The sequence below is a fragment of the Gopherus evgoodei genome, chromosome 6 (genome assembly GCF_007399415.2).
Source record: "Gopherus evgoodei ecotype Sinaloan lineage chromosome 6, rGopEvg1_v1.p, whole genome shotgun sequence".
NCBI lineage: Eukaryota > Metazoa > Chordata > Testudines > Testudinidae > Gopherus > Gopherus evgoodei.
The window spans coordinates 43,391,880-43,415,782 of NC_044327.1; the positions used below are offsets into that span (position 1 = coordinate 43,391,880).

Sequence of the window (23,903 nt, forward strand, 5' to 3'; positions counted from 1 at the left end):
GTCTTTCTATGCACCAATTCTGCAACAAAAATTCTGCAACAAAATATTATAAACTCTGCACCAAATGTGGCCCAGGAGCCCCCTCCCTCCTCTCCATGTGCCCCCTGAAGCCCTCCTACCTGCAGTCCTCACATGGCCCTGCCCCTCCCCCATTACTATGTGGCCCGGGAGCCCCATCACATTCAGCCCCAGCTCAGTGCTGTTAACCCTTTAGCTCCTAACCTGCTCCCCAGTCTGTCCCCACACTAGCCCTTCTGAACCCCAGTCTGTGACTCCTTAGCAGACCTGTGTGCCCCACTCTGCCTCCATGGGCAGGCTGCTGTGATAAACACAGCTGGCTGCTAGCTGTTACTGCCAGTCAGCCGGCTGTTCTGGTGCCATTGCAGCCTCTGCTGGGGGAAAGGTGGAACTGCAGCACTTCTTGGGCAGAATGTATTTTCTGCAGAAAAAAGAATTCTGCACTAGACATGAATTCTGCATGTGCGCAGAGGCGCAGAATTCCCTCAGGAGTATAAGATGCTTAGGATTCAAGCGGGTATTTATTGTGATCAGAAGAAGACTAATTTGATTTTTTAGATGAAAGCAAAATTGGTCTTCAGAACTACTTTATCATGATGGAAAATGAAGTATTTACTCCTGGGGAAATTCTGCACTCCTGCAGATGTGCAGAGTTCACATCCCCTGCAGATTTCTTTGCTTCCCCACAGAAAAATGACTTTCTGACGTGGAAGCAACAAGAGCAGTCATGCAACTCTCCCCAGCAGTATGTTTTGGGTGCCCAGGGCAGCTGGCAGAGAGGTAAATCACTGTAGGGCAGGAGGCAGGACTGGGGAAGACCTGGCTGGTGGCTCCCACCCTGTGCCATGCTCAGCTGCTAGTCCTGGCTGGGCTGGAAAGGACTTCTGTCATAAACAGATAAGAAAAGTTAATAGCACAGAAGTACTTTATATATCTTTTGCCTGGAAAGGGTTAACAAGAACAGTGAGCCTGGCTATAACCTGACCCGAGGACCAATCAGAGGACAGGATACTTTCAAATCTTGAGGGAGGGAAGTTTTTGTGCTGTGCTGTTAGTTTTGGTTGTTGTTCACCCTGGGGGCTCAGAGGGATCAGACGTGCAACCAGGTTTCTCTTCAATCTCTCCAATACAGGCTCTTATAAGTTCAGACTAGTGAGTACTAGGTAGATAAAGCAAGTTAGGCTTATGGTTGTTTTCTTATTTTGCAAATGTGTATTTGGCTTGAAGGAGTTCAAATGTGTATTTGGCTGGGAGGAGTTCACATTGGTATTTTGCTGAAAAGATTTTAATTTGTACTTGTATACTTAGGCTTGGAGGGTGTTCCCAGTGTCTATAGCTGAAAGACCCTGTACCTATTCCATTTTTTTTAAATTTACAAATATAATTTTTACTGTTTTTTCTGTCTTTAATTAAAAGCTTTTCTTGTTTAAGAACCTGATTGTTTTTTTATTCTGGTGAGACCCCAGGAGACTGGGTCTGGATTCACCAGGGAATTGGTGGGGAGAAAGGAGGGAAAAGGGAGAGAGAGGCTGATTTCTCTCTGTGCCAGGATACCTGTCTCTCTCAGGGAGAATCTGGGAGGGGAAGAGAGAAGGAGGGGGGGAAGGTGCATTTTCCTCTCTGTTTCAGGATTCAAGGAGTTTGAATCACAGTGGTCTTCCAGGGTAACCCAGGGAGGGGAAGCCTGGGAGAAGCAACGGTGAAGGAAAGGGTTTACTTTCCTTGTGTTAAGATCCAGAGAGACTGGGTCTTGGGGGTCCCCGGGCAAGGTTTTGGGGGGCCCAGAGTGTACCAGGCATTGGAATTCCTGGTTGGTGGCAGGGCTACAGGTTCTAAGCTGGTAATTGAGCTTAGAGGAATTCATGCTGGTACCCCATCTTTTTGGACGCTAAGGTTCAGAGTGGGGATTATACCATGACAACTTCCTTTTCCCCTGCATGACATCTGGGGCTGGGTCAGACCCACCTCCAGATTTCACCCCAGGCTACACCTATCACTCTTCAGCTGCAGGGGGAGGGATCACTGTATGGGAAGCTGCCCCTCCATCTGCCTAAGCCCCGTGCATCCACCCTGCCACCGAGCTTCACTCAGCCCCCCTCGCACCCAGAACCCCCCTGCCAAGCCCCACTTCCCCTGCACCTGGACCACCCCAATGAGCCACCTGCACCAGATCCCCACCCCACCGAGCCCCAACCAGCTGTACTTGGACCTCCACCCCACCGAGCCCCACTCCCCTAACATCTGGGTCCCCCACTGAACCCCCCACACCCAGACCCCTCTGCCGAGCTCTATTCCCTCCACACCCAGACCCCCTCCCAGTGAGCCCCAACCACCTTCACCTAGACCCCCCCTGCAGAGTCCCATTACCATTGCACCCAGAACCCCCCAACAAGCAACTGTGTATCCAGATTCCCCCCTGCATCCAGATCCCCACTGAGCCATCCGCCCGCAGATTGCCCCACACAGAACCCTCTCTACCCACACCTGGATCCCCCCACACTAAGCCCCTCCACTCTTGGATTCTGCCAGGCTGAGCCTGCCTTCCCACACCTAGTGCACCTGACACAGAGGGGCAGGGTCTTGGGATGTTTCTGGGGCAGGCACAGTCCTTGCACTGTGTCAGGGTTGGGTGCAGCTTCACCGCTGAGTCTGTGTCCTGGAGGGGGAGGGGGAGCTGCAGAGTGATCTCCCACCTCTGTGCAGCCAATGGCCTGTGTCCCCCAATGCCATGCTGGAGCCTCCACATTTATTTGACAAATAAAATTTGCAGAATTTTGCAGAATTTTAAAATATTGTGTGCAGAATTTTTAGGCACATATTTTTTTATTTTTTTTTTGAGCAGAATGCCCTCAGGAGTAAGTATTGTAGCTCAATGGGCAATGATCTTGTCTACAATGCTATCTGAACTAACATTATAGCTTTGAGACTGAATACGGATTGTAGGTCCTGACTGTTTTTGAAACAACAAAAAATGTTGAGTACACTGTATGGGATTGCTCCTCTTTCTGTAGTGCTTGTGAGCTGTCTATGTTGACTTCCCGAGTTTTTCTGGATTCCATGATTTCAAAGATATCAAATATTTCCTTTGTGGTATCACATCACCCTATCAAATATATATGTATCTGTCTTGAATTATCCCTAGAACCCATGCATCTAAGGCAGTCTTCTTCAAACATATGCAAATCTCAGCAGTCTCTTCCTCTGCCATCTTGGTTCCTTGTGGTTACATACTCCAAGGGAAGACAGACAGTTTTACTACCACCTCCCTTCCTTGGAATTTTACAGTGAATAGAGCTGCTTTAAATTACAGCTGGGATTTCATAGAAGCACTACTAGTGGCAGCTGCTGAGAGAAAACATTTAATCAAAGCATATCTAGATGACATCGGTCATGTTGGTTCCTGGCCAACACCTCCCCTCTTTTTGGGTAGGGATGATATGCTGTTTCCTGTTGCAAAGGGGAAGTCAATCCCAGGAAGTCAATCCCAGATCCATTGCCTTATAAGGCCACATAAAAGATGTAATAGTAAAATATGAACAACTGAGTTTGAATGTCAAAGTATCTTATCAGATTCAATCAATTTGGGAGAAAATAATCCAAAAGACTGTCCAGATGATAAATTTCAAGACAACTATATTATACTTTGCTTTTAGTATCAATATTCGCAACTTTACCATTCTCTTTTGGAACATTTTGTCTAACTTGTATGTGGAAATTTCAGAACAAACTTAACAGAAGTTCAATTCTGATCTCATTAGAAGTGGAATTTTAAAGACTAGTAAACAAGAACACTGTTTTAAGAAATATATCAGGACGATCTTTTAAACCTTTTTTCGAAGAAATTCAAAGTTTTATGAAAATTATCTCTAAATCAAGAAACAATCCTGATACTTCTACAATTTTTTTTAGCACTTTAGTACTTAACACATTGTGGAAAAGAAATCACACCCAAACCTTTTTCTAACAAAGTATGGTATAAATCTAATCTGATTTGTCCCCAATGATGGGAATAGAACACAGGTCTCCCGGATGCCCACTCTGATGCCCAGTACATTACATCACACAGCTTCTCATTATAATACCTTTTTAAAATACCAGTGGGGGAGGAAAAAAACCCATATGCAACAGATACATGCAAGAATAACAGTATCTATTTAGCGGGTCAGAATGGCAAATAAGTACTTTATAGTAAAAAGCACATACATAAGCATCCCACACGCCTTTAAAAATGCAAAAAACAATTTCACTCCCTTTTGCTGCAAAATGTATGCATACTAGAGAGGTTTATTTAACTACTTAATATAGACAAGTGATTTCCAGAAATGCTGATAGGAGTTTGGCATCACATTTAAGCAATCCTCCCAGGTTTCTAGTGCTAGAAATATGAAAAAATGTTTATTTAGTATAGTTACAATTTTCATATTGTACCTCTGTTTCTGCTGCATGGGTTGTTGTCTCATAGCCATATATTGCATGTCCTCTTGTAGCCGATTAAGAGGAGAATCTGGCTTGACACGAATCCCATAGTAATGATATTTGGAGTTCCCCCTTTACGAAAGAATAAGAATTAGGAAAAAAAAAAGTTGATAAAACAAAAATTATTTGTCAGACTGCTTTTTTTCTTTAAAGTATTACAATTTACCTCTACTGGAAAATAGGGCACAGAAATTGGACCTGATTCTCCTCTCCAATTCCTCCTCCTGATTCACCAATTTCATACTTGTATAATACCATTGGGTTCATAAGATCAACTCCTCTCCCTTACATCAGTGAAAACCAGGAGTATCAGGCCCAGTAAATGCCCCTTAAATTGACTCATATGCAGAGACAATAATTCATACTATCCAGATCCAAAAGATCCATAATAAATCTGTGAAAAAATACCCCGATAAAGTAAATTTGGTAAAGTTTCAACTAAACTTCAATGTCAATGATCTCAAGAAACTTGTTCTAATGGTCTTTGTTTTAATTAATTTTATATATATATATACACATACACACACACACAAACTTTTAGGCATAGCATGATATTTTTATAGACTTGAAATCACAATTTTTGAAACAGAACAAAAATAGGAAAACATTGTTCATGTGAATAAAACAGTGAAATCCTGTCATTACTGATTCTGAAAAATATTTTATAAGCCATTATTTGTATTCTTCAACTATATATTTTTCAGATGGTAAGGCTTAAGTTATAAATCAGAACTCTGAGAAAAAAACTGCCATAGCTGACAGGAAGAGAAAAAAATGCTGTGGAAATGGGGACTTTCTACCTGAAGCAAATTCACAATTTTGGACAGCAACAGACCAAGTATATAGTTATTATTAGTTTGCAAATACTGATGAAAATATCAGTTTTTCCATATGCAAATGTTAGTAAAGAGAATATCAGTACTTGTTCTTCTACATAGCATTAAATATAGCAAGTTCAGTATCAGTGTTCTTTCATTTTTCTTCCTTCCAGAGACAAAAGCAAGGACTTTTAAAAGTTTTTTTTAGTAGACCTTTACAATATAGTGCCAGATCTTTGAGTGCAGACATAACAGAGTGCAAGGCAGCAGATGGTGGGTTAAGATTACTTAGAGCAGTGGTCCCCAACCTTTCCATGTGGCGGGCGCCAGACGACTAGCTGCCAAGGAGCGTGGCCACCAGACAAGCAGCCTCCGAAATGCTGCCAAGAAGTGCCAACGCTTGGAAGTGTCCCCGCCAAAATGCCGCCGAGAAGTAGTGTCATCAAGAGGCACTGCCGCTGAAATGGTGGCAACGCTTCTTGATGTTGCCGCTTCTCAGCAGCATTTTGGCAGCTGCTTGTTTGGCAGCCAGTAGGCAGGCGCACATAGATGCCCACGGGCACCGCGTTGGGGACTCCGACTTAGAGCTTGTCATAAACATATAGCTAAGGGTAGCATAAAATCCCTCCTTTACCTGTAAAGGGTTAAGAAGCTCAGATAACTTAGCTGGCACCTGACCGAAAGGACCAATAAAGGGAGAAGATACTTTCAAATCTGTGGGGGAAAGTTGTTTGTTTTGTGTCCTTGTGTGTTCTCTCCGGGTCAGCGAGGAACCAGGGCAGGGAAAATACATCTCCCTAAACCATATCTGAACGAAGCATCCAATATTACAGAAATAGTAATAGCAAGGAAATGCGTTAGATTATCTTTTGTTTTAGCTTGTGAATTTTCCCTGTGCTAAGAGGGAGGTTTATCCCTGTTTTTGTAACTTTAAAGTTTTGCTTAGAGGGAAAATACTCTGTGTTTTGAATCTGATTACCCTGTAAATTACCTTCCATCCTGATTTTACAGAGGTGCTTCTTTTACTTTTTCTTTATAATAAAGTTCTGTTTTTTAGGAATCTGATTGGGTTTTCCGTGTCCTAAAAACCTAAGGGTCTGTGCTCACCTTGGTTACGCTCAAGCCTCCCCAGGAAAGGGGGTGAAGGGGTTTGGGGGGATATTTTGGGGAAACAGGAACTCCAAGTGGTTCTTTTCCTGAATCTTTATCTAACTTGGTGGTGCCAGCTGTAATCATCCAAGAACAAGGAAGGATTTGTGCCTTGGGGAAATTTTTAACCTAAGCTGGTAGAAAAATGCTTAGGGGGTCTTTCATGTGGGTGCCAACATCTGTACACCAGAGTTCAGAGTGGGGAGAGAACCCTGACAGAGCTCCCCTTTGTACTTCCCTGATCCTGGTGTTGCTTTATCGGTGGCTGTTTCTGCCTTAGGTGTATTCTAACTTCTGTTGGCTTTCAAGGGCAACTAGGGATGAAAAAACCATCTGAGGATAATCGTTGTGTAGGAAATGTCCCAGTCACACCTCCTTTTCTGTAGTCATACACTCTCATTCCTGCTATCCCAGTAATAAGGAGTTTGTGTGGCATATGCATTCCTATTTTGGCTTTGCACCAGTATAACCAAGTTTCTGTTACCCTGACGTTAGATTAGCTAGGATTATATGCACTTCTGTTGGCTGAAAACTTTGGTTATCTCCTAGGAAAATATTGCAAGAATTTAGTGTCCTGAGCAAGACTCCACATACTGAATGACCTCCCTCCACTTGAAGGAGGACACATAAGTGCTACATTAGAAGCCTTGTTTTAAAGAATTTAAGTAGCAAATTGAAGCTATTAATGTTTATAAAGTGATTGCAGGATGGAAGGTAAGGATGGAGGATATGAAATAGCAGCTAATGAAGAGTGGTGGGCAGGATCTATGACCTCACCACCCTTCTGAAGTGATGGCATTGCGTATCTAAGGCCTGGTCCACACTACAGCGTTAAATCGATTTAAACAGCGTTAAATCGATTTAACGCTGTACCCGTCCACACTACAAGGCACTTTAAATCGATTTTAAGGGCTCTTAAAATCAATTTCTGTACTCCTCCTCAACGAGAGGAGTAACCCTAAAATCGATATTACTATATCGATTTAGGGTTAGTGTGGACGGAAATCGAAGTTATTGGTCTCATTCTTTTACTGAGCTACCCAGAGTGCACCGCTCTGGAAATCGATGGTAGGCTAGGACCATGAACGCACACCACCGAATTAATGTGCCCTAGTGTGGACGCGTAAAATCGATTTTATAAAACCAGTTTTATAAAACCGGTTTTAATAATTTCGATTTTATGCTGTACTGTAGACGTGGCCTAATACTGTCAGAGCTAAGAAGTATTCATTCTCTGTTGCTTGGTTTACACAGCTCTTCAGTTTTATGTAAGATCTAAGAAATCACAAAGAGGCACTTTGCTGTGCTTACAGTGGCAATTGCTGAAATTTGTAAGAATTTACCAGATATTTCAGTGATAGCCTTATAGCAATATCTATTGAACTAAATATAATGGAAAAAAGAGTATGTGCATGGATTCTACAATATCCTAAAGGCTGTGTGCTGTAAAAACTGAACTGGCAGAGCTTACCCGGAGCTACTGAAAGTTACAAGTTTTCTAACAATCCTGGTGAAGGCTGCAAGATGCTGTCCCTGTTTCTATGGAAACAGATTACAGACAGGCAAAAAGAGGCTTTAAAATAATCAGTAAATTATCATGGACCCGACTGTGATACCTGTACTGATGATGATAAATAGTACCTTATACCATGTGTAGCCCAACTGACTTCAGTTGGACTATTTGTGAAGTATCATATTACTTGGGGTGAATAAGTGTGTCATAATCTGTCCCTGGGCATGTGTAAGCTCAATGTACTTGAATATACCCCCCTACCACACAACCAGTGCACATGCACACACGCATATGTGTTTAAAATCACCTGATATATAGTAACGCAAACAGCAGCGACCCTTAATCAAATGTTGTTAGAACTTTTGCAGCATTCAGTGGCTTAGGTTGAGCAAGGCTAACAATATTAAGGCACCAATGCTCCTAGAGACTTCGGGCTTGTCAGTCTGTAATAATTTTGGTCCCAGACTTCAAACTTTTTAAGCACACATGGACCCCTGCACCTGTATGCAGCCCTACTGCCTTCAGTGGGGCTGAGCACAGGGGCAGTAGTCTGCCTGTGTATAGTCAAATGCACGATTGGGGCCTTTGTAGAAAAACATTCAAAGTACAAACAACATTTTAATGTGTTTTTAAATCTACGGAACTAGTGTTTTTCTCCTTATTTTTAAAGTAAGGATAACATCTTTTGGCCAATATTGGGGCTTACAAGACTGGATGCAAACTGATTGATGAAGTAAGATTTCAGAACACTTAAGAAAATAATTATCAACGGCTGGACATGGTCAATATCTTAGCATGACATGATGATAATCTTCTGCCCTAAATGACCAACACAACTGCTCCTACACAAAACAATGGTAGACACTAAAGCATAGAGGTGGAGAGCTCTTTCTGATGCAGCTGATAGTGGACATATCTATTGTGACTATGGCTAAAGCTAAGAAACTCTCATCAATAGCTGGACCAACATAGTTATGACCAGACAAAACTGTTCTGTGCAGCAGTAATTCAAATGTTTCCTCTCAGTTAACATTTTGAGCATAGCTTGGCACAAGGAGTTTGCCATCTGTATTTTACAAACAAAAGTGACAACAGTGCACCAGTGAGAGGCATCCACTGGATCAGTAGCAAAATATAAATGAGACAAACAGATGTGCTGGGAAGATGTAGAGTGCAATAGACAAAATGGACCAGGCTCCTCATGGCTAGTAAAATCTAGCTATCCTTAAATAAATTACGGTTATGTCTTTTCTCAAGAAACTGCCACCTGACAACAGTGCCAATTACTACCTTATCTTGAACCCTTTTAGTGGTGGTAAAGATTTAAGATTATTAGATGATTGTGGTGAAATATGGTTGTTTTTTTTAATTTCCCAAATTATTTTCAATTTTCTTTTAACCCTGGGTGGGGTGTAGAAAATACTTGATTGACAAACTCCTTTTGGTAATAGGGAAAAAAGATCAGGAGTATGTGAAAGTTTCATTAGCTCTGTCAGCAGCTTTTGATACTACTGATGACATGCTGCTGTCCTGGTATCTGGAAGGACTGGACAAGGAAACAAGAAATCGAAAAAATCTTGAACTATTCAGCTCCATGGAACTTGCTAGCAACATGTGTAAGTGTGCATATGTATACACTTAAAAGATTTAAACACATTTTCTATCGGTCTTGCTCAATACACTATTTTCAAATTCTCATTTATTGGTTGAATGAAAATTATTTCTTTTGTCAAAACAAATAACGAAGAAGTTTCAAATTTCAAAACTCACCAATTTTGTTAGCTCCCCATTTAAAAAAGACTGTGATTAGAAATCTTTGTTCCCTTTCTCTCCTTTAACTCAAACATGGCTAAAGGGTTTCTAAAGGCTCACATTTACAAAAAAGTTAATAATAAATATTTTTCCTTCAGACAGAACAAGCATGGAACATTTCAGCCTAAGAGGTAAGCGTTTGGAAAAGCTGTGAATGAGTGAATGGAATCTGCTATAAGGCTTTAACTGTAGCCCACTATACTGGTTAAACAGAAAAAAAACCCTCCTCTATTTTTACACTTAGTGTCCCTCATATTTACTTATCATACTATACTGAAATATCACTGCATGAAATAAAAAGAGTAACAACAATTTATAAATAAGGAATTGAAGCTATTTTGTAATTAAGCTGTAGAATCACGGCAGCATTAAGTAACAGTCCCTTATAACACAAACAAAAAAAATCAGTTGATAAAAATATTCATCTACATTAAAATCACTCATTCATTTTTATATGGAAAGGCAGAATACCCCTATTATCTCATATGTAATGATCAACCATCACTTTGTGCTCAGCATACACTTAAATTAAGTATTGAATGAAAAATAAACAAATATAAGATTTGTAACTCATAAGAAATATAGTAATTATTCTCCATCTGATGCATAGTTTCCAACCAACAGCCTATATTATATTTGTATTGTTATAAATCTGCTGTGTATGTTTCAGAATTAATAAGTGATTTCAGGACAAGGAGAAATGTAATGCGTTTTTGTAACAACTTGACAGTTTGACATTACATGAGGAATTAATAGACAAACATTTTAACATTTAAGTAATGTTTTCTTTCAGCTTGTTCAGTGTATCATATACAAGGTTCATGATCACAATGATCACCACACGTTCTCTATGCTATAACCTAAGATCTGATTGTTGTACACAAACCTGGTGCCTAGTCTCCTGGTCCGTAGCCCCATGAAAATTGATCTTATGAGTTTTCCAAAAGAGGCAGCATTGACTGGGTCCAACTTGTGCTCCTGACAGTGTCGTAAGTAATGATTGTAAAGGGTACTTCTGGGGAGACTGACTCCTTCTGCTGTTTCATAGTTGTCTAAGAGCCACTGGAGCTATTTCAAATAGGAGACAGTGAAGAAAAGTAAATTCAGATAATTTCACAACAAACATTTTAGGCTATCATTAACATAGCTGTACAATTCAAAGCTTAGTACATTTTGAGATTGCTCTCAACGTCTAGTCAATGGTGACTTTTTTCTTCAAGTGAAGGCAGTTCTCTTTAGAGGGGTTAGATATGCGATGGTGTCTTTGAGTCTTTCAGAAACACATGGAAATAGCAGAACTCATAACACTTGTGACCTCAGATAGTCCCCATTTCTTAAAGTATTCAAGAGTCCAGTACCACACTTTAATTTCCCGTACATTGATCTAAGCTTTGGAGACAAATTGTTAGTACGTCAGGGAATTTAACCAATCATAAATGTATTTACACAACCGAAGAAAAGAAACTGCTTGTTGGACTGACGGAGAGTAATTTAATCCATATGCATTATTAGACTATTGTATTGCACAGAGTTGTTTCGCTTCCCCAGGCACTCAAATCAGTTACACTATTTAATTGAACAAGATTTATTCTTTTGGGTTTTTTAACCATATATAAAGAAACAAAAAACAAAACACAAGGCAAAGAGAAATCTAGGTGGTGCTAAAATGAACTGATACAGCTATTAAAGATTATGGGCCCAATCCTGCTTCCACGGAAGCCAAAAGAAATTTTGTCATTACCTTAAGCAGGAATAGGACTGAATCTTGTGAAAACTCTCTCTCTCTCTCTTTCTCTCTAGGTCATTTAATTTAGAACTTTGGTGGGTAATTTTGGAAGGTGGCAGAAAAACACTTGCATGCTGAGTACTTCAGTGGCTCTATAGTATGAGGCACAAATGGTATCTTTTTGGGAATACTCACAACATATCTAATATAAACTGCCACTAACAGATGAGAAAACAAACCAAAAAAAAGCACTTTAGCAAGGTTGATTGCTTGTGTCAGTTTCACTCCGCTCTTCCCACCAGCTTTAACTCAGTAGAAAAATGACAGCGTAAAATAAGAGTATTTTTATATGATGGTTATACTTAAATTGTGTGAAAGTCTGTGGTTTCATTTTTCTAGAGGTTCTGATAATCTTTCATTTGGCTTACCATACCATGGATTTGTATCCCCCCGACTTTTCCTTTGAGTTTTGGGTTTGAATGAGCCCAAAAATGTAAACAGGAAATCAACTGAAATTGCCAAGTTTCACGAGTTTTGATGTCAAAGCCAAGAGCATGATTTCAGTGTGAATCTTTAAATCAGTCACGTTCATGGATTTTACTAAAAATCTGGGCTCAGTTTTGAGTTTCTAATGAAACTCCAAACTAGGCATCTTTAAAATGATTTCAGTCAATGCAACAAAATTTTGTTCTGATGCATTAGTTCTCAACAGAAATGTGTAACAAATTTTAATGTAAAGTATCAAGGCAAAACATATGTTCTGAACAACAGCAAAAAGATCAGTTTACTTGATGATACTGTAGTCTATTGTATTCATTTACTAATAAAGAGTGGTACCACAAACTTTTCAATGATAAGGAAGAGAAAACTTCTGCTAATGTCGAACATAATTAATCATTTAAGACACAGATCTTAAATATTTTAATGTGAAAAAATGTAATTCTGTATTCCTAAAATAGAACGTTCTTTGCTCCTGCCCCCCCTCTACAGACACTCACACATTAGTACTCACTAAAATCTAGAGGTATAATTAATGTACTGGACTCTCACCTCTGTTTCAATCAGAGTCATGTGCACTTTGCCAAGTGCAAGGAGAACAACAATTCACCTAAGACCTTTTAGAGGCGATCTTCATGTTCTCCTTTTGCATGGAGAACAAAATAGAAAACAAAGTTGTAATTCTTTATTTTATGTTCTAAAATATGAGCTGAGATGGCTTCTATTTTTTTTAACTTGCTAGCAGGTAATATGGGTGACAGGTAGGCAAATACCCACAAGAAGAAATGTTTCTGTGTTTGACGCACTTAAATGGTTCCATGATGTAGAGCTGTTAGCTACTTTTAGACAATTTTGCACTTTAAATAGAAAGTAATAAAACAGAGTAGTTTATCATCCTTATTTCAGCTAGTAGATCTAAAATCATTATTTAAAAAAAATACTGAGTCATAGTGTTCACAAATTTATTTTAAATTGGTTGTTTACCATTCTGATATAAAGCCTATGAAAAAATATCACTGGAAACTTTAACTTTTACCTTGGCTTATTTAAAAAAAAACTATTTATTTCACTAATTAAATGACATAAGCATATCTGAGGCTAGAAACCAAGATAATTACATCTTTCAACCTTTGCATTTAATCTCTGTTAATCAGGATAGATTAAGAAGGGTGAACTATTCTTATTTTTCCCAAAGGGAAATACTGATTGACAAAAAAAAGAAATTAAAAAAAAATGCACTTCCTAATTAACTTCTAAATGTAACATTTGGGATTTTTTTTCCAGATGGATTATAACCTATTAGGATTCATTTTAAGTGCACTTTACCAATGATCTGAATTCTTGACAGATGTTATTTCAACTGTAACTTGCATTAGCCAATGCTGGCAGAGCATAATCCAAGATAAGTATAAAACAAAGATTTTTGTTCTAGGGCGGATGTATTTCAGCAGCAAAAGGCTAGTGATTATTTGCTAGATTGCAGTCTGGAATTTATTTGCTAGATTGCTGGAAAGAGGAGTGCCCAAGGCTGTATATAATTTTAAAAGGAAAATAATCTACAAACATTATACAGCTATTGTAAAGCTATTCTTCAATGCAGAATGAGAATTCTACATCTGAGCTGTTCAGGATTTGAATACTAGCTTGTTGACTAATAGCATTAGTAACATTTAAGGATGGATAAGTATGAAGCGTTTACATAGTAAAACTGGCAAATTGACTCTGGCTTCACTAAAACTCCGATGTTTATACAACATTAGATTATAAATTGATTAGTCAAGTCAACCTCATGCACAAAAAAAAAAAAAGGAGGAGAAATGAAAAACTCATAAAAACGAGCAAGCATTAATAAAGGCAACCACACTCCAGAATGGCTAACAATGGAGGTATAGTACCACAGAAAGCCAAATCAGCAGGCTATTATTTTTGAGAGTTTAAGATTTTGTCATTGATGAATAGAACATCTGTAATGTCAAAGGTAATACTAATGAAATTCACAGCTTTTCAGGCCTGATCCAAAGCCCATTTATATCAAAAGTGTCTTTACTTTAACTTAATGTGCTTTGGCTCAGACCTCTGGAAATCAAAAGGAAGGGTAGTTTGAGAAATAGGGAGAAAACAAACAAATATATTAAATTTCTTCCATGTTACACTAATTTAAGTCAGAAATCAAAATAAATACAGTTTTAAAAATAGGCAAACTATAAAATAAATTCAACCATTTTCCATCAATTTCTTACTTGGGTGATTGGGGCTGTCAAAGACTATCACGTCAAAGAACTATATTTGTGTGTCTGATACAGAATCAAAGACATAGCCCTAGCCTAATTACATACTGGTCTTCTATTGAAATTTGAAATAATACCCAAATTAAAGGAACAAAAGAAAAAAGTAGTGACATGTTGTGTAATGGGTACATGTAAATATTATTAGCAGTAAGATATTTGTAAATAGTGCATATAACTATATACATCTATATGTAAATAATGGAATAAAGTTACCCAAGGTAAACAGCCTATCATCTAGCTCTTGTTAGATATGATGTTAAGATATGATGTTCTTCCATATGGGACTCAAGACAAAGTAACAGCTCTCCATATCTCCAGTTTTAACATTCATTGGCCCTTTGCCAAGGTTATGATCTCCTCAGCATGGTATCTAATTAACCCTGATAATGAAATTTCTTCTATCTTCAAAACAACATTTCTTTTTAACATCCAAGATAGAATTTAAAAGTCTTAATCACATTTACACTAGTCAATCTCTCTCCCCCCAATTTTAGCAGTTTCTAAAGTTGTTTTCTCTTCCAGGTGTTTCAAAATCAATCATCTATTGCTTCTTGCCATCATGATGGGAAACTTTCACACAAAACTATTGGTTTTTCAGCTTCAGATAATGGGACTTTTTCAGAACAAAATATATAATTGCTTTGGTTTTATTTCTAAATTATTGTGTCTACCGTCATAAAATCAATTGATATTACAAAAATAAACGTATGAAATTGAGATTTAGTTCCCTATTCTCCATTTTTGTGGTAGAGAATACAAAAGCGTGATCAAAGCATAGAATCAGTTTTGGTTAGTAGCCTTAATATGTGATAAGGAAGGAACACATACAAATGCCAAATAATATAATTTAAATAAAGCAGCTTTTACCAGCTGGAAAGACATTTCAGGGAAAACTTGGGCTGGCAATTATTTTATAATATGTACAGTAAATTAGAAATTAAGCTTTGGGCCCTTTTCTCCCTCTATATAAAAGTTACATTTAATATCTTTACCACTATATTTTAAAATGCTGCTTTAATACAAACAACCACTTTAGGCAAAAGTTATTCTTACTGAAAATTCTTATTTTTAAGATTTTTGAATTCAGACCAAATAAAGAGGCACAAAGAGCAACACACATCTCCAGCTTTCAGAGTAATCAATTGTTTTCATTTTTTCAGCCCATGGAGGCAACATCTTGTATAAGTCATTTAACAGAAATACCAACACCACTTTATGGACCTTCAGCATTCTTTTTTCATTTTCAATAAACTCATTATTCAGAATAAAGTAATGCAATTCTCTAAAATAATCCAAAAGATACTACATATTCATGCTGCATGCTCCATCCCCCAAAATTATTATACAGTGCACAGATTCTTTTTAGTAGCCAATTTTATCTTAAATATCAACCACGCTCCCACCCCCAGATAATTAAGAATTTTTCAATGATTATTTTCACAATTACATTATTGTGAAACTCAGAATGTGGTAACACCTGCAGACATAATACAGAACCTAGGAAAGAATGACCTCACTAATATATATGTATTTAGTGACATTTCACCTGACAAAACATAGCCATGGGAGAGGCTGTATAAGATTACAAGTGACTGAGAAGAGTAGATTAAGAGGCAAAACCAAAAAACAAAACAAAACCCCACAAGCATTTAGAGATAGATTAAGCATGCAGACAAAGCAGAAGATTAGTTTACATGAAGAAAGGGCAACTTACATGGCTGTTGAGAAGAGAGCTTCTGTGAGTGGACAGACCATCAGACTTTTGCAGTGTCTCAATCGCCATTTCAATCTGATAATAGATGTCATTAAAAAAAGGGCTCAAGACAAGATAGTAATAAAAGGCTGACCAGAGAAACTTTGATAGATTGCTTAAAGTTCAACAGTGATTGCTTAAACTTCAGTCCAGGTTATTGAACAAATTCTGTTAACTGCCTGATTCTGGAGTCCCTGTGATTTTGGGAGGCATTTTGTTTTTAATACACAATGAAGGATCAGGCCCTCAGAAAATCCACAATTCACCCTCCTCTCTGCTCAAGAAATAAAACAAGCACAAAATTTATTTCTAAATCACAGTGCAAATATAAAAAAAGTCTGAACATTCAGTATCTTTAACCAAATGCAGGGGGTGGGGAGGAAATGATATATATTAAAGACAACATTTTTTCTCTTTCTACACCCAAACACCTAGAGTAAACTCCTAGACGCTCTGAATTCAATGGGAGTTTTGCCATTAGCTTCAATGGAGGCCAGATTTTACTCTTCTTCTCTGACGTAGCATTTTTTACACATCCAAAGATCTCAGTAAAGTTGATGGAAGTTTTGGGTGTGCACATAGTGCAAGTTTCAGCCCTGAGAACATATTCTAATTTATTCAGAATAATTTTACCTTTTAAGATGAAAATTATTATTATATATAACCCCTTAAATATACAGCAGTATTATTCCTAATGCAAATGTGTAAAGACCCCTGCCCAGTCTTTTTCTCATAACTTTGGATCTTAATGTCACTTTTGGCTGCTTCCATAGTAGTATTATTGAGTAAAATTACAGAGTAATTGTAGTTCTGCATTAAGTGTAACTGTGGCTATGGCAGAGAAAAAACATTGGAAATGACAGAGGCAATGAGATGTAAAATAGAAAAGCTTTCATGGAAACACCTTCCCACACCCACACCCTTTTTAGAGTTCAGTAAGAGGACAGATAATCATGTTCACTCAGTGTGCAGTAGAAATAGCGAGAAATTAATTAGCCTTGTAAAATGGAAAAAACAAAAACATGGCATATTCAAAACTAACTTTAAGTTTAAAGACACTTATCTTTTTCCCGAAAGACAATTTTTATTGAGCCGCCCCCCATCATTGCCTTACGTTTTACAACACTACCCACAGGTTTTCCAGTCTAATTTACAAACACCAGTAGAGTTCAACAATACACATATGAACTGAAACAGAAAAGATTTCAGATGTCATCTATTTGACTTTACTAGCACACATGCAAAATTAACTTCTCCCTTGTTACAGTAATAATTTTATTGCAACATTAATTAAAAAGGTACTTTTCTTAATCTTTAACATTACATTTCTCTTTCAGACAGTTTTTGTTTTAGAAATACAAGCCCTTTTTATTCAGGTAAAGAGTTAAAATTAATGTCTGGTTATAAAGCAAATAACGTAATTTTGACAAGGCTAAAGAACAAAATTTGTTTGCTAAATTATCATAAATCTAGTCTGACCGCCTACATAACACAGGTCATAGAGTTTCACCACGTAATTCCTGCATCAAGCCTGTAACTTCTGGTTGAGTTAGAGTATTTCATAGATACGTAGATTCCAAAGCCAGAAGGAACCATTGTGATCAATTAGTCTGACCTCCAGTACAACAGAGGCCACATAGCTTCCCTAAAATAATTCCTAGAAAAGATCTTTTAGAAAAACATCCATTCTTGATTTCAAAATGATCTATTACGGAGAATTCATCATGACACTTGGTAGATTGTTCAAATGATTAATTGCTCTCACTGTTAAACATGTACATCTTATTTCCAGTCTGAATTTGTCTAGTTTTAACTTCCAGTCGTTGACTCTTGTTAAACTTTTCTCTGATAGATTGAAGAGCCCATTATTAAATATTTATTCCCAATGAAGGTAATTACAGATTGTAATCAAGTCACTCCTTAACCTTCTCCATATTAAGATAAACAGACTGAGTTCCTTGAACCTATCATTATAAGGCATGTTTTCTAATCTTTTAATCATTCTCATGACTCTTCTCTGAACCCTCTCTTCTATCAACATACTTCTTGAATTGTGGACAACAGAACTAGATGTAGCTTTCCAGCAGCAGTCGCACCAGAGCCCAATTACAGAGGCAAAATAATCTCGCTATTCCTACTCAAGATGCCCTTTGTTTATATGTCTAAGGGTTGTATTAGCTCTTTAGGTCATGGCATCGCATTGGGAGCTCATGTTCCTCTCATTTTACATCATGACCCCCAAATCATCTTCAGAGTCACTGCTTCCCAGGAAAAAGTCCCCTCATCATTTAAGTATGGCCTACATTCTTTGTTCCTAGATGTATACATTTACATCTAGCCATATTAAAATGCGGTTTGTTTGGGCCCAACGTACCAAGCCATCCAGACTTCTCTGTATCAGTGACCTGTCCTCTTAATTATTTACCACTCCCATTGTTTTTGTGTCATCTGCAAACTTTATCAATGATGATTTTATGTTTTCTTCCAGGTCATTAATAAAAATGTTAAATAACATAGGGCTGAGAATTGATCCCTGCAAGATGCCACCAGAAACACACCCATTTGATGATTACATTGTCAGACCTATCAGTTAGCACAGCATTAGCTTTCTTCTAGTACTTCCCTGGTGTTCCAAGACTTATTGAAAATCAACGTTAATGATCCAGCAAGCTCCTCAACTAGCTCTTTAAAACTCTTGGATTCAAGTTATCTGAATCTGCTGATTTTAAAATGTCTAACTTCAGTAGCTCTGTTTAAAATCCTCTTGAGATACTAATGGAATGGATGTGACATCATCATCTCTTTTTTCCCCCCAAATACAGGACAAATATTTATTGAACACTTTTGCCTTTTCTGCATCATTATTGATATTTGGTAATTCTACCATTTCCACTGGCCCAATACCATTGTTAGGATTCTTTTTGTTCCAAATATACTTTTTAAAAATTCCTTCCTGCTGTCCTTAACACTGCTGTCCATACATTTCTTCTTATGTTCCTTTGCTTCCCTTATCAATTTCTAAACCAGGCTGGTTTTTTTTTTAGTCAACACAGCCTTCTTCCTTGATTCTGGCTTTTGGGGTATGTAGTAAAGTGTTCTTAAAGAATTACCAATAATCATTCACATTTTTCTTATTAAATTATTCCTCCCAGCTGATCTGGCTCATACTTTTTTTTTTATCTTTGTGAAGTTGTCTCCTTTAAAGCACAAAATATACATCAATGGTTCTTTGAAAAGTCAACTAGGTTGACAGGCTGACCTCGGGATCAAAGAGGCCTGAAGCAGCAGTGATCATCTCAAGAGAGAATAGCCCAGACTTGAACAGACAGAAGAATTAAACTTGAGAGATTCTGTCAGGATTCTCCACAGCAGTAGTGGAGCCTTTAACAGATTATAATGAATTTTGCTAAAGCGGACAAAAAATAAATGGAAGATGGAGAGAAGGAATTATTCTAAGCATGGTAGACCAAAAGCTTTTTAAATATATCCTCAAAAGAAATAAAAATTATAAAAATATATTAAAAAATCTTCTCTGAAGAAGATTGTCTCTGGAGTCTTCTCTGAGTGTCAACTTTAAATAAAATATAAATAAGCCTTAAAAACCTACTATTTTTCTTAAAATGGATCAATTCAATTAAAAAAATAAGCAGAATCAATCACAATCAAAAGTTTATAATTGCTACTGGTCAGAAAACCTGCTGCAACTGAATATCCTTTATATGTGTGAAACCACACAAGGATATATATATTGACTGATTAATAAACTTTGTTATATTATCATTTTTATATAAGGTATGTACATGCTTAAAATATTAGGCATTGGTGAATATCCAGAAAGTGTAGGGCTTAGAAAAACATCTAGAAAGTTAATTTTTTTTATCCAAAACTCATTCAAACTTTTAGCCTCAGTTCTCCAAACCAGACAACTTTCCCCAATAGGCCTGGCTTCTCACCTGACATAATCCAGTCTTCTGGGAAGAGGACTGGCGGCTTTCTATTCTTCTTTACTGGCATCTCAAAAGGCTGGCCAACTCATCACTTCCCCCACAAATCCTCCATTAAGCCATCTATTGAACGTGCCAGTTCTTTCTCTCCCTTCTTCTGAAGAAAGACTCTAAACTCTCCATTGGGTTTCACTGCTGTTGGCTTTTTCATAGTTTGTGGCTAATATCTAAGGGTATGTCTACATCTACAATTTTGCAGCGCTGGTTGTTACAGCTGTATTAGTACAGCTCTATAGGGCCAGCGCTGCAGAGTGGCCACACTTACAGCAACCAGCGCTGCAAGTGGTGTTAGATGTGGCCACACTGCAGCGCTGTTGGGCGGCTTCAAGGGGGGTTCGGGGAACGCGAGAGCAAACCGCGGGGAAGCAGGTCTCCTTCCCTGGGTTGCTCCAGTGTTCCCCTAACCCCCCTGCAAGCAGATCTCCTTCCCCGCGTTTTGCTCTCGTGTTCCCCGAACCCCCGTGCAAGCAGGTCTCCTTCCCCGCGGTTTGCTCTCGCGTTCCCCGAACCCCCCTTGAAGCCGCCCAACAGCGCTGCAGTGTGGCCACATCTAACACCACTTGCAGCGCTGGTTGCTGTAAGTGTGGCCACTCTGCAGCGCTGGCCCTATACAGCTGTACTAATACAGCTGTAACAACCAGCGCTGCAAAATTGTAGATGGAGACCTGCTTGCAGGGGGGTTCGGGGAACGCGAGAGCAAACCACGGGGAAGGAGATCTGCTTGCACGGGGGTTTGGGGAACGCGAGAGCAAACCGCGGGGAAGGAGACCTACTTCCCCGCGGTTTGCTCTCGCGTTCCCCGAACCCCCCTGCAAGCCGCGGGGAAGGAGACCCACTTGGGGGGGGATTCGGAGAACACCGGAGCAAACCGCGGGGAAGGAGACCTGCTTGATTACCAGAGAGGTATCCTCAGGTATGCTGGGATACCTGCTTATTCCACGGAGGTCAAGAAAAGCGCTGGTAAGTGTCTACACTTGATTACCAGCGCTGGATCACCAGCGCTGGATCCTCTACACCTGAGACAAAACGGGAGTACGGCCAGCGCTGCAAACAGGGAGTTGCAGCGCTGGTGATGCCCTGCAGATGTGTACACCTCCTAAGTTGCAGCACTGTAACCCCCTCACCAGCGCTGCAACTTTGTGATGTAGACAAGCCCTAAGAGTACACCACACTCAGAAACACAAATCTTCAAGCTTTCACATCGGGACTTGTAGATCTGGCTCTGTGCATGCCTCAATCCCAAAGGGAAATGTCATAGAATCATAGAATATGAGGGTTGGAAGAGACCTCAGGAGGTCATCTAGTCCAACCCCCTTCCCAAAGCAGGACCAATCCCCAACTAAATCATCCCAGCTGGGGCTTTGTCAAGCCTGACCTTAAAAGCTTCTAAGGAAGGAGATTCCACCACCTCCTTAGTTAACCCATTCCAGTGCTTCACCACCCTTCCAGTGAAAAAGTTTTTCCTAATATCCAACCTAAACCTCCCCCACTGCAACTTGAGACCATTACTCCTCATTCTGTAATCTGGTACCACTGAGAATAGTCTAGATCCACCCCCTTTGGAACCCCCTTTCAGGTAGTTGAAAGCAGCTATCAAATCCCCTCATTCTTCTCTTCTGCAGACTAAACAATCCCAGTTCTCTCAGCCTCTCCTCACAAGTCATGTGCTCCAGCCCCCTAATCATTTCTGTTGCCCTCTGCTGGACTCCTTCCAATTTTTCCACATCCTTCTTATATCGTGGGACCCAAAATTGGACACAGTACTCCAGATGAGGCCTCACCAATGTCAAATAGAAGCGAATGATCACGTCCCTCGATCTGCTGGCAATGCCCCTACTTATACAGCCCATAATGCCGTTAGCCGTCTTGGCAACAAGGGCACACTGTCGACTCATATCCAGCTTTTCATCCACTGTAACCCCTAGGTCCTTTTCTGCAGAACTGCTGCCCCTAGCCATTCGATCCCTAGTCTGTAGCAGTGCATGTGATTCTTCCGTCCTAAGTGCAGGACTCTGCACTTGTCCTTGTTGAACCTCATCAGATTTCTTTTGGCCCAATCTTCTAATCTGTCTAGGTCCCTCTATATCCTATCCCTACCCTCCGGCATATCTACCACTCCTCCCAGTTTAGTGTAGTCTGCAAACTTGCTGAGAGTGCAGTCCACGCCATCCTCCAAATCATTAATGAAGATATTGAACAAAACTGGCCCCAGGACTGACCTTTGGGGCACTCCACTTGATACCGGCTGCCAACTAGACATGGAGTCATTGATCACTACCCCACTGAGCCCGACGATCTAGCCAGCTTTCTATCCACCTCATAATCCATTCAGCCCATACTTCTTTAACTTGCCTGCAAGAATACTGTGGGAGACCATATCAAAAGTTTTGCTAAAGTCAAGGAATAACACGTCCATGGCTTTTCCCTCATCCACAGACCCAGTTATCTCTTCATGGAAGGCAATTAGGTTAGCCAGGCATGACTTGCCCTTGGTGAATCCATGCTGATTGTTCCTGATCACTTTCCTCTCCTCTAAGTGCTTCAGAATTGATTTCTTGAGGACCTGCTCCATGATTTTTCCAGGGACTGAGGTGAGGCTGACTGGCCTATAGTTCCCCAGATCCTCCTCCTCCCTTTTTTTAAAGGTAGGCTCTACATTAGCATTTGTCTAGTCATCTGGGACCTCCCCCGATCATCATAAGTTTTCAAAGATAATGGCCAATGGCTCTGTAGTCACATCCACCAACTCCTTTAGCACCCTCGGATGCAGCGCATCCAGACCCATGGACTTGTGCTCATCCAGATTTTCTAAATAGTCCTGAATCAATTCTTTCTCCAAAGAGGGCTGGTCACCTCCTCCCCATGCTGTGCTGCCCAGTGCAGCAGTCTGGGAGCTGACCTTGTTCGTGAAGATAGAGGTAAAAAAAGCATTGAGTACATTAGCTTTTTCCACATCCTCTGTCACTCGGTTGCCTCCTTCATTCAGTAAGGGGCTCACACTTTCCTTGACCTTCTTATTGTTGCTAACAGACCTGAAGAAACCCTTCTTGCTACTCTCAACATCTCTTGCTAGCTGCAACTCCAAGTGTGATTTGGCCTTCCTGATTTCACTCCTGCATGCCTGAGCAATATTTTTATACTCCTCCCTAGCCATTTGTCCAATCTTTGACTTCTTGTAAGCTTCTTTTCTGTGTTTAAGATCAGCAAGAAATTCACTGTTAAGCCAAGCTGGTCACCTGCCATATTTACTGTTCTTTCTACACACTGGGATGGTTTGTTCCTGCAACCTCAATAAGGATTCTTTAAAATACAGCCAGCTCTCCTGGACTCCTTTCCCTATCATTTTAATCTCCCAGGGGATCGTGCTCATCAGTTCCCTGAGGGAGCCAAAGTCTGCTTTTCTGAAGTCCAGGGTCTGTATTCTGCTGCTTTCCTTTCTTTCTTGTGTCAGGATCCTGAACTTGACCATCTGATGGTCACTGCCTCCCAGGATCCCATCTACTTTTGCTTCCCCTACTAATTCTTCTGTTTGAGAGCAGCAGGTCTAGAAGAGCTCTGTCCCAGTTGGTTCCTCCAGCACTTGCACCAGGAATTGTCCCCTACACTTTCCAAAAACTTCCTGGATTGTCTGTGCACCGCTGTATTGCTCTCCCAGCAGATATCAGGGTGATTGAAGTCTCCCATGAGAACCAGGGCCTTGATCTAGTAATTCTGTTAGTTGCCAGAAGAAAGCCTCGTCCCTCTCATCCCCCCAGTTTGGTGCTCTATAGCAGTCTCCCACCACAACATCACCCTTTTTACTCAAACTTCTAAACTTAATCCAGAGACGCTCAGGTTTTTCTGCAGTT

The 23,903-nt window shown here is 39.6% G+C and overlaps 1 protein-coding gene across 3 annotated transcripts in view; it reads right to left on the reverse strand.

Annotated features, from left to right (window-relative positions):
- RFX3 (regulatory factor X3) overlaps positions 1-23,903 on the reverse strand; it is a 126,197-nt gene that overhangs the window by 39,111 nt on the left and 63,183 nt on the right. For 2 of the 3 annotated variants that reach the window (XM_030566805.1, XM_030566804.1), the window contains exons 5-7: positions 16,013-16,087; positions 10,673-10,854; positions 4,447-4,566 (exon numbers count right to left, since the gene is read on the reverse strand). In XM_030566805.1, the coding sequence (XP_030422665.1) occupies positions 4,447-4,566; positions 10,673-10,854; positions 16,013-16,087 (377 nt within the window). The remainder of the gene's footprint in view (positions 1-4,446; positions 4,567-10,672; positions 10,855-16,012; positions 16,088-23,903) is intronic. The other variant, XM_030566806.1, reaches the window with a different exon arrangement.